This window comes from Perca fluviatilis, chromosome 24, assembly GCF_010015445.1.
Source record: "Perca fluviatilis chromosome 24, GENO_Pfluv_1.0, whole genome shotgun sequence".
Lineage (NCBI taxonomy): Eukaryota > Metazoa > Chordata > Actinopteri > Perciformes > Percidae > Perca > Perca fluviatilis.
This window is the reverse complement of record NC_053135.1, coordinates 13,372,079-13,387,020: the sequence shown is the minus strand read 5'-3', so window position 1 is coordinate 13,387,020 and position 14,942 is coordinate 13,372,079. Positions and strand designations below refer to the sequence as shown.

Sequence of the window (14,942 nt, the reverse complement as noted above, 5' to 3'; positions counted from 1 at the left end):
ATGGTTAGAGCGGCAGCCATTTTGGTGTGTACAAAGTTCCGTATAAACTTCTGTATAAACAGACTTTTTTTTTTTTGATTGTTAAAGTGATGTATTTTGATATCTTATAATTCCGTACTTTGTTCTGTGTCTCCATTTAAAAAATTTTTAATTATGTTTGTTTTATGTCTGCAGTATTAGTCAGTTATTTGTGCTGCTGCCTGTCTTGGCCAGGACACTTTTGAAAAATAAGATTTTTTTACTTTTACTCCTGGTTAAAAAAAAGGTTAAATAAAAAATGCATTTAAATAAAAAATCTATTTCATAAAATGTCTGAACAAGATCACAATTTTGGCAGCCAGCCAAATAAACATTCCCTTTTCTATCCACTCTTTGTGACTATTGTTTTATTTTATTTCTATTTCTCTCTCTGCAAACAACACACACACACACACACACACACACACACACACACACACACACACACACACATAAAACCCATTTTACAGTACCTGTGGCTGTGGATGAGGGCATTGAAGGCCAATCCATCATTCCAGCTACTGGAGAAGTTAACCACATTGACCTAAGGACAGAGATAATGGATATTAAAGGGCCAACCTGTGAATGCAGTATGACACCTTCAGTTGGTGTTGGAGCAGTCAGGCTTGGGAGTGCTGTGTGTATGTGTGAATGTATTTTGTGTTTTGTATTTACTGTTTAATTGTTTTAAGGACCCCCTCGGAAATTAGATTATTTATCTCAAGGGGTTATCCTACTAATGAATACTTCTAAAATAACATTTATCTCAAAACAATTTTCAATTTTCCCCCAAAGAAACCTCAAGCAGAACCAGACGGCTCTAGGTGGATGGCCATCTGCCTTGACCGTTTGGTAAAAGGGTCTTACTTGATCCCTACACACATGATTTTTTGCTAAAAGAATGAGGCTAAAGCTACGCCTACATGTTTTTTTTACTTACAGGCATCTTAACAGTGGAAGTTTCAGTCCTGAATGGGATTTCTAATGTTTGCTGAGGTTTGATACATTGACTGAAAACTTGCGGAATCTTTGTGCTTTATGCAAAATACATGGTCATTTTTGGTTCACGCACCCTCACGCTGGGGACGTTACGCTGAGCATAAACCTAGCTGTTTGAACTGATTAACTCGCAGACTAGACGCAATATGTTACCCAAAAAAAAAGCATATGCTGTGTTATATGAGTGTTCTGTTTCATTTTGAGGCTTCACTACAGTAGAGAATAATTCAAGCCAAAAGAAACAAAACTAGATGGGAAAGGAATCCAAAGACATCATGCTTTCCACTGAAATCTGTCTTTTAGTTTCACACTTAGGGCAATAAAATGATAATCATCTAAAGGCACTAGTTCCAGATCTAGATCACCACCAAAATAATCCATTATTCCTTTAAATATCCAGTCAGACAGATAGACAGACAACTAGAAAAAAACAAGAGGTCTTTGGCTGTGGTAAAAACATTCTATACCACTAAAGAAGACTCATTAGACTTGAAGCCATTGGTTTTAAATGAAGAAAGACATTTACTGGGGGGTTTTTATGCCGTTGTGTCCCAGGACTACAGTTTGATGAAAACACAGAAGAGGCGGCTGTAGAAGAGAACTAGTGTGACAGGCTGTAGTTTGAGGATAAGACTGAGTGAGAAGTAAGTTAACAGACCTGAGGATACTGGCGCGTGTTCTGACGAACCCAACTCAGCAGAATCTTCTCACTGTTGGTCTGCTGTAGGCCTGCCATCACATCCTTCATCACATCCTTTACCTGCACACAAATACAAAGTATAGCTGGTGTAAAAACTTAACATAAAGCACACATAAATAGAGTTGATGCAGTTATTTTTACAAGACATACAGTTTAAAGCTGTGTTGGTGTCCCCTAGAGTCTCCAATGTTGATTTGACCTTACACAATGAAGGTTTGGCATAGTATGACAATTTAGAGGGACTGAAAATGTTAAGTTAGCCCAGTGGATGGCTTTAGAGGAAACTAAATTGGGATCACTGAAATGATTCTCCAAGAAGCATAAGAGATTGACTAATTTCATAGCAATCTGCCCATTAAATGTTGACATATTTTGTGTGCAAAGTTGATATTTTGTCCAGAGGGATGCTTCAATAATTAGGAATAATAAATAATGTAAGGTGTGTCCAAGATGGAAAGTGTTTATATTCTAGGAAGCAAGAATATCCATGGCACATTTCATGGAAATCCAGCCATTGATGTCAGTAAATAGGTCTTTGAGAGTAAACCAGATTAATTGTCCAAAATGGAAACGGTTCATCCCTTGGGCAGCAAGGCTGTGCTCAAGGGCTCTTTGGGATGTCAATGCCAGTTGTTTGGTCCCCAAACAGCCCCTCTTTAGTCCACTTTGGTTTGAAATATCTCAGCAACTATTGGATGGACTGCCGTGGTATTTCTTAAAGAAAGGCATGATCCCGAGACGATCAATTCTGATGACTTGTGATAATGAAAATTTTGGTTTTGAGTAAAATACATTGAAAACTGTTGAATCACAGTGACTATGGTGATCCTACCTTTCCACTAGTGCCATCTGCAGGTAAAAGTTTTCACTTATTCAATGAAATACCTTGACATCATTTCATTCTTCTTCTTCTTCTTCTTCTAAGAATGAAATTTTTTGGCAACTATGGCATAGATTGTCATGAAATGTGGTGCATACATTAATGTTCCCCATAGTATGAATTGCAATAACTTTGTGGATCCTATAATTTCTTACCTAGTGCCATCACCATATTTGCCCAATTCTTTGGGTTTACTGTTACTTCGCAAATGTATACATTTTGAGCTAAGGTAAATGAGGTAAATCCAGCTATATAGAGAGATTAGCAGTTGGCTACTGTTACCAGTTACCATCAAACACACCCATAACCTCTCTCTCTCTCTCTCTCTCTCTCTCTCTCTCTCTTTCTAGCTCATACATTCAAACACTTTTTAAAGAATTCTTCTGATAGACAGAACAACTTAAAATCCATGCTAATATGATGCCTGGCGATGTAACATTACCATCAAGCGCCATTCTATAATTATCTTCTGTTTCTAGCAAAGTTTTGATGTGGCCTGTCAGTAGATACTCTACATACTCTACATATTCACATAAACACAGAGATACTTTCACATGGCAGCACACACACATTGAAAGTGCACACAGTCAAATGACACTTGTATACACACATATCCAGGCACAGGCCTGTGTTTGGATATGGCTGCATCCTCACAGCCTGGATTTTTTGGCAGTTGTGAGTGACAGTTTTGGAGCACTTGTTCAGGGCTCGAGGGGGGAGAGGACACGTTATACTTTTCACTGCCCGGTTTTGCATTACTTATGCATAGCTTACCCTCACCTTTCTATCAGCCACATATGCACTTACACACACATACATATACACACAAAAAGGCAGTTTTGTTTCCCTCCACTCCTCTCTTTCTTCCCCCACCATACCACTCAATCCTCTTTCTCTGCCTCTCTCTCCTTGCTTTCTGCACACACACACACACACACACACACACACACACACACACACACACACACACACAAACACACACACAAAAACACAAACACAGTAATAGAGTAAGGAAGAAGGAGGAAAGTGTCTACCATACACTCACAGATACACACTCACACACAATGTGTCCTACTGTATTAATAGAGTTCGGTGTAAATACGTGTCGAGGTAAATTCCCAGCAAGGGGACGCTCACACACACACACACACACACACACACACACACACACACACACACACACACACACACACACACACACACACACACACACACAGGTTTGTTAGTGATTCCTCATTTCCTCATAGAATGTGGCCTGCTGGGTAAAAAAGGGACTCATTTGGGAGTAGGTCACTGTCACTGCATGCATTTCCACTTTAATTGGAGGCTTTGACAAAGACTGCTGCAGACACACTCCAATGACACACACACATACACACACACACACACACAACCTACAATCATGTTCATTCAGCCAACACACACACACACCTCATTATATAATTGTGTTTTGCTTTTAATCGCGTCATTAAGACTATGCCAAAACTAGCGTGATTGAGACAATAGCATCTATTCAACTTAATGAGGAATGAAATACAATTAAAAATAATTGTAATGTAAGCTATTAAAACTACTGACTTTACATGAAGTTGGTTTTTAACACTTAGTCCAACGTAAAATACATTATAAAGTTTAAATACAGCTTAAAGCTATAGTGCGTAGATTCTGTCGGCCCAATGGCAAGGCAATCACTTGAGCTTCTGCATGCGAAAGTCGCCAGACGGCACCATTTTGTAAACATTGCTGGACTGAGAAATACAGTTATGTGGAGCTTTGTATCAACTCATTTGGCAATGGCTTGAAAGTAATGGACGTTAATTAATTAAATAAATAGTTGCACACTATAGGTTTAATGGGAGAAGTAGCCACCAGCCATAATGATGTTATATAAATAGTGAAAAGATGAAAACTCCATCATGAAATAAAGAACATTACAGGAAACTTCGGAGCGCCCTATATGTTATTTGCACTCGCATTAATGTCTTGTCTTGTTAGTTAAGTTATGATGTTGGATATCTGACCTGTGCTTTGTTTTTTGGTCAGAAATATAAACTCATATGAAGGAGATGAAAAACCTTAACAAAAGAAAAAATATTTTATGATGCCAAGTACAAATATTACAATACAATTAAATCAGATGGTTGGAAGTGTTGCAAAAAATATTTACAGATTGAGTGACAGACGGAGGGTTGCATTAAGCAGCTACAGAGTTTACGTTGCTATGGACGCAGGATTCCAACCGTAGAGACGGAACAGACTATTTTCTTTAGCGGAAGCAATACAATCATATTTAAATCAAGATAATGTAGAGCGAGGCAGTTGTTATCGCGAATACAACCCGACAGGGTGAACAGCTCTTGATACAGCCTGAAGCCTCTACATTATCCCTTACTTATTACATGGCTTTGTTGAATAATTGATTCTGATTGGTCAATCACAGCATTCTGTGATTTCTGTATAGCAGACCGAGTTCTTATTATAGACTCTGGAGGACTATTTATAAATCAACATTTTGTGTCAAATTATGGATTTCTTTAGTAAGTAACCGTGGGATAATGTAGAACGAATTGAACCCATTCAGGCTGATTCATCATCCTGCATCACCCTGTCAGGGATCTAATCCGCAGTAATTAGCCATTATATACATTATCCCTTACCTATGAAATTTGGGAAAACTAACACTTTTAGGCAGATTACAAAGACACAATGTAACATTGTTTTACCTTGAGGCATCAATGTGTATTTCTGCCTCACTGGGAAACTTTTCACTTTTCTTTCCTTGCTACTTTCTACAAATCATTATTGCTGCCTTGAGTTCCCTGCAACATGACTGCTACCTTCACCATGACAGCTACAATTCAGATTCCAAATATCAGCAACAGAAAATGTAAATGGACACAGAAGGATTATGTGCAGTGTTTTGTTCTTGGAATGTGAAATGCAATTGAGTACTTTCGGCATCATGAAGAAAAGGCAATTTCAACTTGTGCTTACTAGTAAAACCTGTATATCTGATCATCTCACCAGCATGAGTGCAGTAATTTTACTCAATGCAGCTTGTTTATCTTCACTATAAATATTTGTGTGGCACTCTAAATGGGCTCCATTGAATATGGTGTAATTACATTAAGTGAAATGCTATACTTACAATTTAGACATTACTTAGATCTATTTTTTGTTTTACTAGGGTTTTGTTTGACTCATTGCAATTGTATGAGAAAAATGTTAACACCTTCTATGATGCCCATGTCTATAATGCATTATATAATTACTTATAATGCATTATAATCTGCTTATAGCACTGTATTATTATAGATAAACACTATTATAAACACATAACTATTCATAATGCTTTATAACATTAATCTAATCACATTATAAAGCATTTTATAATGACTTAAAAGGTCAAGTATCATACTGTAATACTGCTTACTGACATTTTTTGCAAGGATCATAGTGTATTATAATTGTAAATATGTACTAATTTTATAATGCATTATAATCACTGTTTTAATCAATTATAATGTTATCATAAGTTACTCTAAGTGGTCATTGAGTGCTTTAGGAAATTCCTGATGTAATACATTACAAGCTGGTCATAAGTCACTATAAGTGGGTATTGTTTGCTTTAAGCAAAGTGATAGAATTATCATCAATATATTAGGGCTGTCAACGTTAATGTGTTAACGCATGCAATTAATCTAAAAAAAAAACGTTTTTTAACGCAAAGTAATAATTTTATCAAGTTTGACCCCAACCTCTTCCCGATATCGCAGCACAGATGGTTATGCAACACATTTTTGTTGATGTTACAGGATTCGTACACCTTTTCCGAGGTCAAATTCAAGCACTTTTCAAGCATTTTCAAGGTCCATTTTAAAGTTTTTTCCAGCACCTTACACCACCGTAAAATACATACCAATACATTGTCAAAATTATTATTTATTTACCGCCTTACACCTGAAGTGAGCATGTCTGGTCATCATAGCGACGGCGCAGGAAACTGCCGTGACCTAACGCGACACACACACAGAACGTCGAAGGTGTGTTGTTATTTTTTACCCTCCGCATGTGCCAGAAGAAGAAGAAGAAGAAGACAATTTTTTTTTCAAAAGAAGCTGGAGGCAGCAAAAAAAACACAGCTGGCTAAACTATTTAAAAATGGCGGTTTTGTTCAGGACACCCCCGTCTATCGCTAGTCAGCCATGATGACGCAGTGATTAATGACGATTCTCTCTGACCAATCAGTAGTCTGCAGGTTTTCACGTCACCTTTTGGTATTGGCTCAGCTCATTTGGAACCTGGACGGAGGTGGTACTAAAAAAGTACCTGTTAGCAGATACCAGGGACTTTTTTTCGTAATGGAAAACCAAACAAGGCCAATAGAAGCGAGGTAAGTCGAGCAGGTACCATGTAATGGAAAAAGCCATTTGCTTGCTATCTAACCTGCCTGAGTCAATAAAAACAATTACCCCAAACAAAATAACTCTACAGGTTCACTTCACTAACCCTGAATTATCACCTTTAAAATGTTTAATCTCTTCATGGTTCATAACATGACATACAGTAAGACAGCTATGGAGAGTAGCACTGAATGGGAGGATTTGAGCCAAATGACATGCAGCTGGGTCATTCTGTGTCAAATCAGACTAAATCCAGGAAAACAGTTGCTGCACCCTCTTAGATCTTGCTCAAAATTTATACTACCCTTAATGTCAGTCATATGGTTCAGTCATATTGACACATTTGTCTTCCACCCTACAAAGTTTGGGCTGACTGTGAATAATACTTTCCATTATATTAATGTCCAAATATTGCTTCCCAGATAATGTGATTTTCAGAATCTGAGACAGTGCAACTACAACCTGTAATTATATTTTAACCTAGAAGACTGACAGTGCACAGGCACCTGCCTGATAAATAGCCTATATTATGTATCTTACAGTAGGCTACATGTATTGTTGTATAACACTCCATCTGACACAATTTCTGGGCTAACGTTTGCAGGTTTTACTTTGCGTTAACGTTACACTTACTGTGATGTAACTTTGGCTATGTTCACTGCATATTCCACAAATGAACATGCCAAGGACATTCAATACTAATGTAATGTAAAACATATTTATTTTAAGTTCTCCAACATTTTATTTCTCCATTTAATAGACAAACTATTCAGTCAGATAGGTATTTGTCGTGAAAGAAATACAGTTACAATTTCAAGCATTTTCAACCATTTTATCCAAAATGTAAGCACTTTTCAAGCCTTGAAAACACATCAAAATTCAAGCTTTTTCAAGGATTTCAAGCACCCATACGAACCCTGTGTTAGCAAAGATGCTAGTGCTGAGCAAGGTTATTATAGTTTTGTATTTTTCATTAGTTTTCTTTTTTTTTCATTTTGACTTTTTGTTTTCAAATTCAGTTTAGTTTTAATTAGTTTTTAAAGCGGGTTTGCTAGTTTAGTTTTAGTTGAAAATGCTTAGTTTTAGTCTTTTTTGTAATATGGGTTAATTGTCAGGGGCAAGATTCAAAAAGGTCAGAAAAGTATTGTGTAATAATAACTCAACAAAAACATCATACAATTTTAGAAATATGTATTCACAATGTATTCAACAATACTACTGGTACATAAAATGCACATATGAGTATGAGCACAAATATGTAAAAAGTCTACACAAGGTGCCACAGTAAGTGCAAAATGTGTAAGTGACGTGTACCAGGGAAAAACCTAAATAGCCAACATACTAAAGAAGACAGACATGAACAGCTGTTTTGAACTTTGGTTCGAGTAAAGTTGCGAACTTTTTGAAGTCAATCGACACACACAGTTGTGTAGACATCCCAGTATTAATACACATATTAACCAACGCTTCCTCCCGCTTATGGTGTTCCTGCGTATTTACTAACCAGCAGCTATTGGGTAGCCCTCCTGTAGTGTTCTATATCCTGCAGTTGTCTCCGTCAGGCTGCATGGCCCTGTACCCATACATCCACGCCATGTACCGGGGTTAGCTTCTGTTTTGGGGAAAGGGGGCTTTGCGTTCTCCTTTACCTTTTTAAGGTAAGCTAGGTTAGCCTCCTTGTGTGCGTTTCTCAAATGTACTTTTAAATTTGTGGGATTTTTCCCTTTAATTAATTGTCCACATATTTTACCACCTTCCACTGCAAGGAACTTGCTTTTATCTGATCAGATATGTACAGCAAAATATCATCTGCAAATAACGATCTTGAGTTGTTATTGGATTTAATCTGGACATTACATATTTTATTTTGCCTTATGGCCTGGGCTAACGGTTCTGAAACGAAGGCTATTTTTCTACTCCTTATCGTAGTACACATAATGATATCCTTCCTGAAGAGTCTTTACTACTTTTGTCTACGGTGAGTGTGCATCTCCGTGACAACAAAACAATGGAGCCCTTGGTTTTGGTGTCGTCATTAGATGAAGCAGCAACTTTGAAATATTTATTTTGTAGACGATTTACATCCCTTTTACGTAAATGTGATTCTTGAATAAGCGCCACGTCTATGTTCTTCCTTCTTAAATTGCTTCCTCTGGTGCAGTGAATGTGAGCGTTCTCCCTCCATGGTTCACTCTCAGAGTTGCCGGATAAATAAGAAAGTTTGGGATGCCTTAAGCATGCAGCTTGCGCTGCACTCCTATAAATTCCTGGCGCCTGTAGTCAGGCTTAAAGCGCAGCGTTGCGTTGGAATCATGAATCAGGCCTTCCTGCTGTGCCTGTCTCTAATTGCCTGACGGTCCTGGTATCTCAGACATCTGAGAATCCGCGTGCGTGTCGTTGCCCCCCTGCCCTGTCAATTTCGATGGTAGCCCCGTTCCGTAAGGAGGGGATCCATTTTGGCAACTGTTTTTGCAAAAATCCAACTGGGCCATGTTTTTCGCTGGCCTCTTTCAGTCCAATGATGCGCATGCGCATTTCTTCTCGTATCTGTCTTCTAGTTCAGCCAACTTCAACTCTAATTTCCTCTGATCATCAATGCAGGCTTTCACCGCGTTTCTCATCTGTCTGCTGTCCTTCTGCGCCTCGTCTAGTCGCTGTATTAAATCTCTTACTGTAGTTCCCTGCCTCTCCTGTCCTGATGTGTTGAAGAGAGGTGTCAATTTCTGCCAACGCTTCTTCACCGCGATGCGGACCGCTGATTGAAGCCTGCTTTGTTGCTTTTCCAGGACCCTGGTCATAGCCCCCTCCATACGTAGGTCCGCATTGGCATCACAAACCTCGCTAGCCGTCGCCATGTTAGCAGAGTTGGCAGAATTCTTTGCTCGGTTAAACTGCAGTGGGGTCTCCTTTATTGCTCCTGCAGGCATTTCACTAAGTTACCGTGGTGACAAATGAAACCGTTGACTTGGAATAAAAAAGAATAGACCTGGTTTTCAATGAAAATGCGGAGATTGGGTGAGGAGCTTTAGCCTTGAGCAGCCATGCGAGTCGTCGGTCACGTGATCTCTCTGAATTTAATACTTCTGAATTATAAACAAACAATACAGCAATATTATTCTGTGTCATATGGTTTTTTAACTCAAAGGAATTTGTTTTGCAAAAAATGTCAGTGAATGACCATCAATTAATATAAAGTATTGTGATACTTGATCTTATAAGAGTATTAAATGCTTTATAATGTGTTGTGATTATTGTTTAAAAGCATTATGAATGTTTATGATTGCTTCTAACTATAACCATACAGTGCTATAAGCAGATTATAACACATTATAAGTTTATAATGTATTATAGACATATAAATACTCATCAAGGTCAAGGTAAATAAAATACATTCAGTCCAAACAGACACCGCTTTTTGAAATACAGCCAAAATTAGATACAACTGCAAAAAAAATGCCTTCAGAGAGCAGCATGCTGACAAATTCTCACACACACTGACAAAGACATACACGTGCATGCGCACACACCTGCCAGTGAAGAATGATGCTCCAGATGAGCCCGAGAATCAGTTTGTGATTCCCATCAACGATGTCTGCTGCTCCGATATTCACCAATTCAACCTAGAGGAGGGATGAACAGATGGGTTTATTTTACAAAATACAGTTCCCTCCCGGACTCAAGGAATATATCAGTTTACTACATGATTTAGTGCAGTTCGCATTAGAAAAACAATCACACAGGTTTGATTCAATCAATCCATTGAATCAATGCCAAGTACTACTATATGAGTATCTAGGAGTCTATCTACCCTGCAATACAAGAGCAATGTTTTTTTGTTTTTTTTGCTGAGTAAGCTAACACTACGCTACAATTTTGCTAGGACAGTCATCTTAGCAGACAAAATCAATGGCCATAAGCTAGAAATAAGAAACTGCTTTTTGTTTACTTCTGTGTGAAATGAAATACCCATTGTGTAAAAAAATGACCATGAATGGTGAGTGCTAAATCTGCCACCATTAACACTGTAAACTACACGCCGTACTAGAGTAGAAAAGGTTGACAGTAACAAAAGTAACTAAGAGGCCAGGGCTTAGTGTAAAGTCAGTTCAACCAAGGACTGTTTTTTTTCTATTTCTCCAACAAGAAATTATTTTTTATTTTTTTCGTTTTCTTATTTCTTTCATCCTCTAGTGACCCCTCAGATTCATCTGTGGATTCCTAATTTATTATTACTGTGGAAGCCCTGTAGGGCAAAATGAAGGCTTTTTTTTTGTGCGGGCCATGTTGACCAAAAAGTTGATCTCCTATGTACAAGATGTTATCTCCTACATATGGGATGTTATCTCCTACGTACGACATAATATCTAAATGTTTATCTCCTACGTACAAGATGTTATCACGAGAAAAACATTTAGGCGTAATTAGGCTGTTTTGAGAGTGAGAAAGCCGTGTAGAAGGAAGCACTTAAGGCACGATAAAAAGGGCGTGTATATGAAACACATTTTGTAGGAGTGATTATAGATTATAAACTTTGTTGGAAGCCACATATAGATTATATTAAAAGGAAATTATCTAAATCTATTGCTGTTTTTTATAAAGTAAGGGATTTGTTGAGTAAGAGATATCCGCCTATATTGTATTATTCACTTGTAATGCCATATATGTCATACTGTGCAGAAATATGGGGAAATGCATATAAATATAGATCCTATAATTAAATTTCAGAAGAGAACGATTAGAGTAATACAAAAGCTGGTTATTATGAATCAACAATTATTTTTTTTAATTAAGAGAAGGTAATTATAATTGATCTTTGAAACTGGTAAAGCGAGGACTAATGTAAAATATAGATGTGTTTCAGTTTTGTGGATTAAATTATGGAATGAATTTAATGATGAGTTGAAAATGTGTATGTCTTTGTTGAGTTTCAAAAAAGCTGGAAAATCTAAATTAATTATAGGTTATGAAGTAATTTGAATAAAAAGTAAATTGTATGATGTATTACTAGGATTGTACTCAAGTATTTGGTTTCATTTAGTTTTGTTGGATTTCTGGGTGATTCTGTAGGGATTATGGCATAGGATATATATACAGCTCTAGTGAGTCTGCTACAGGATGGGGATGTAGATCATGGGCCAGTTTTAGACTCCTTTTTAGAATGGTGCAATAAGTCACACTTAATTTTAAATACAAATAAGACCAAAGAAATGTCCATAGATTTTAGAAAGTTACAGCAATCCACCGACACTTTTATCAATGTTGGGGCCATTCAGGTTGTTACAAACTACAAATACCTTGCCATTGTACTGGACAACAAGCTTAAATGGGACTCTTGGACTGATCTTTTACAAACTAAGACACAGCAAAGAATGTACTTTTTAAAGAAACTGCTTGTTTTTAATGTCAATTACAAAATGCTCCAAATGTTTTATACTGCTTTTATTGAAAGTGTTTTAACTTGCTGTATTATCTGCTGGTTCCGAAATGCCACTGAGTCTCAGAAAAAGAATCAGAAAAACAGTCTTAACTGCCAGCAAGTTACTTGGGGTAACACTACCGAGCATTGAACACATTTACAAAGACAGACTGGTGAGAAAGGCCAATAACATTGTATGTGACTACACACACACCCTGGCATCACAGTTTAAACTACTGCCATCTATGCATCGTTTCTGCCTACCCCTTCTGACCAACAACAGATCCAAATTCTTTCGTATTACAAGCCATAAAAGCCTTAAATCAGTCAGAATAAGATAGTCGTCCAGCTGGTCTGACCATACCCAAGGGTGTATATTGTATTGTAGTGTGTGATGTATATTCTTCATGTTTTGTCTGTCGGTGTCTGATGTAAGAACTATTTGTTTGTATCATATGTCTGATGTCTTGTCATAAAGTGCCTTGCGATTGTGCCGCAAACCCAACTGCCCCACGGGGACAATAAAGTTATCTACTACTACTAGGATAGGCAAAAATAAGCCTTGGCTTTAGCCTATTCCTTTTTCAGTTAGCTACGGTGGCAAATAGTTGGAAATAATTGTTTCTTTCATGTATGTTAACGGAAGGCCATAGGAAGGGTTATTTTGAACACTTCTCTGGTATGCCTTAGTAGGCTATTATACTGTACCCCTCTGTTTAACCCTCTGGGATCGAGAGCTCCTCTAGCAGAGCTCAGCGGCATTAGGATACATTTTAAGTACGCACAGAAGTGAAGTAACGTCACAACAGTATTGATTTTAACCCAAACATCAATCTTTTTCTAAATATAACTAAGTCGCTTTGTTGCTTTAACCTAACCAAATTGCAACCGTTTACAACAATGTTAACGACATGTTCAAAACCGTGACCGTTAGGTTTAGGTATGAGGACGGAAATGCTCCTATGGGTGGTTTTTCCTGCCACCGCTATGGGCGCTACTTTATGAAAAGCACCGATGGGTTAGGAACAGGACTTGTTGGTATACTCACATTGTTCTTCTGCAAGATCTGCAGAGCACGGTTGACATTGTTGAGCGAGTGAACGCGTGTGAATCCCCTCTCCAACCTCACCTACACACACACACACACACACACACACAGACACACACACACAGACACACACACACACACACAGACACAAACCAGACAGAAGATTATTGAGGCATAAATTGACCTTGCTTAAGGGCATCCATGAGCCAAGTTACAATAAAAGCGTGTGTTTGTATGTGTGTGTGTGTGTTGTGTGTGTGTGTGTGTGTGTGTGTGTGTGTGTGTGTGTGTGTGCCATTACAACAAGGAGAACAACAAAGAACAATATGATAATGTCTCTCCCTGAGATAGAAGTACAGGAGAAAAGAGAGGGAGGAAAGGTGGTGAAAAGAGAAAGAATAAGAGAGAAAAACAATAACAGATAAAAAAAGGAGAAAGAAAAAAATAAAATTAAAGAAGAGAGCGAGGGATTCCAGCAAACAGACAAGGTGGAGGAGGTGAAGAGAGCTGGAGGGTAAAAGAAAAACAAGGTGTGCGTGTGTGTGTGTGTGTGTGTGTGTGTGTGTGTATGTGTGTTTCCTTCCAAGAGCCAGATTAGGATTTTCATTCCTAATCTGGCTCTTGGAAGGAAACACACACACACACATCTTGGCACTTGGCTTTTATTTTCCAGTTTTCATTTCTTCAAGTTAAGATTTTAGCATTAAGGTTATGATTAATGCAGTATTCATACCATGTTGGATAGAAGGAAGTGATGTGAGAGTTTTGCATGGTTACAATTTACCAGTCAGTCAAGTGGACACACTCCAAATAAGAAGTGCTAGTGTTAATAAGGAATGCAATTAACCTGCTGGATGAACTGTTATCTGCCGTGGAGCTACAAATGTATGATCAGCAGAGTTAGTGGTGTGGAACAAAAACTTATGTCAAATCAGACACACTAAAAACTATTTGTGTTGGGTTAAAATTATGGGTTATTTTTTCAGAGAGTAACCATTTTCTGGGTTATAGGGCTAATATTTTGACCCAATTCCTGGGTTGTTTGGGTTTCTGGGTTATTTTTCAAAGAGTAACCCATGTTCTGGGTTATAGGGTTGTCTCTTTCTCTCTCTCTCTCTATGTATATATCATGTATTTTTTGTTGGAGGGGTGTATTTTATGGCATTATTATATTATCATGTCAACATAGTTTATAATATGAACAATCACACTTGTGTGTTGTGTACATTATGATAAAACAGTATCACCAGTATTTGTAGGAGAAATAAAGTGACACACCCTCTAAACATGGATATATGTCCCGCCCCTCCTCTGAGAGACCACACCACAACAGAGGAGTGTGATGCGTCAGATGAGAATACAGAGGTTTAGTTGCATATTTCATGGCTGTAAAAAACAAAACAATGTCCATCTGTATGTTTTTGCCAAACGCAAACCAGTACAATACATTGTTGGGGAGGATCATCCCTTTTCTCCCA

The 14,942-nt window shown here is 37.8% G+C and overlaps 1 protein-coding gene across 23 annotated transcripts in view; it reads right to left on the bottom strand.

Moving 5' to 3' along the window:
• Nucleotides 1–14,942, bottom strand: part of dmd (dystrophin) — a 470,394-nt gene that overhangs the window by 299,584 nt on the left and 155,868 nt on the right. For all 23 annotated transcript variants that reach the window (XM_039793561.1, XM_039793552.1, XM_039793539.1 and 20 more), the window contains exons 4-7: nt 13,465–13,545; nt 10,528–10,620; nt 1,676–1,777; nt 492–562 (exon numbers count right to left, since the gene is read on the bottom strand). In XM_039793561.1, coding sequence (XP_039649495.1) covers nt 492–562; nt 1,676–1,777; nt 10,528–10,620; nt 13,465–13,545 — 347 coding nt within the window. The remainder of the gene's footprint in view (nt 1–491; nt 563–1,675; nt 1,778–10,527; nt 10,621–13,464; nt 13,546–14,942) is intronic.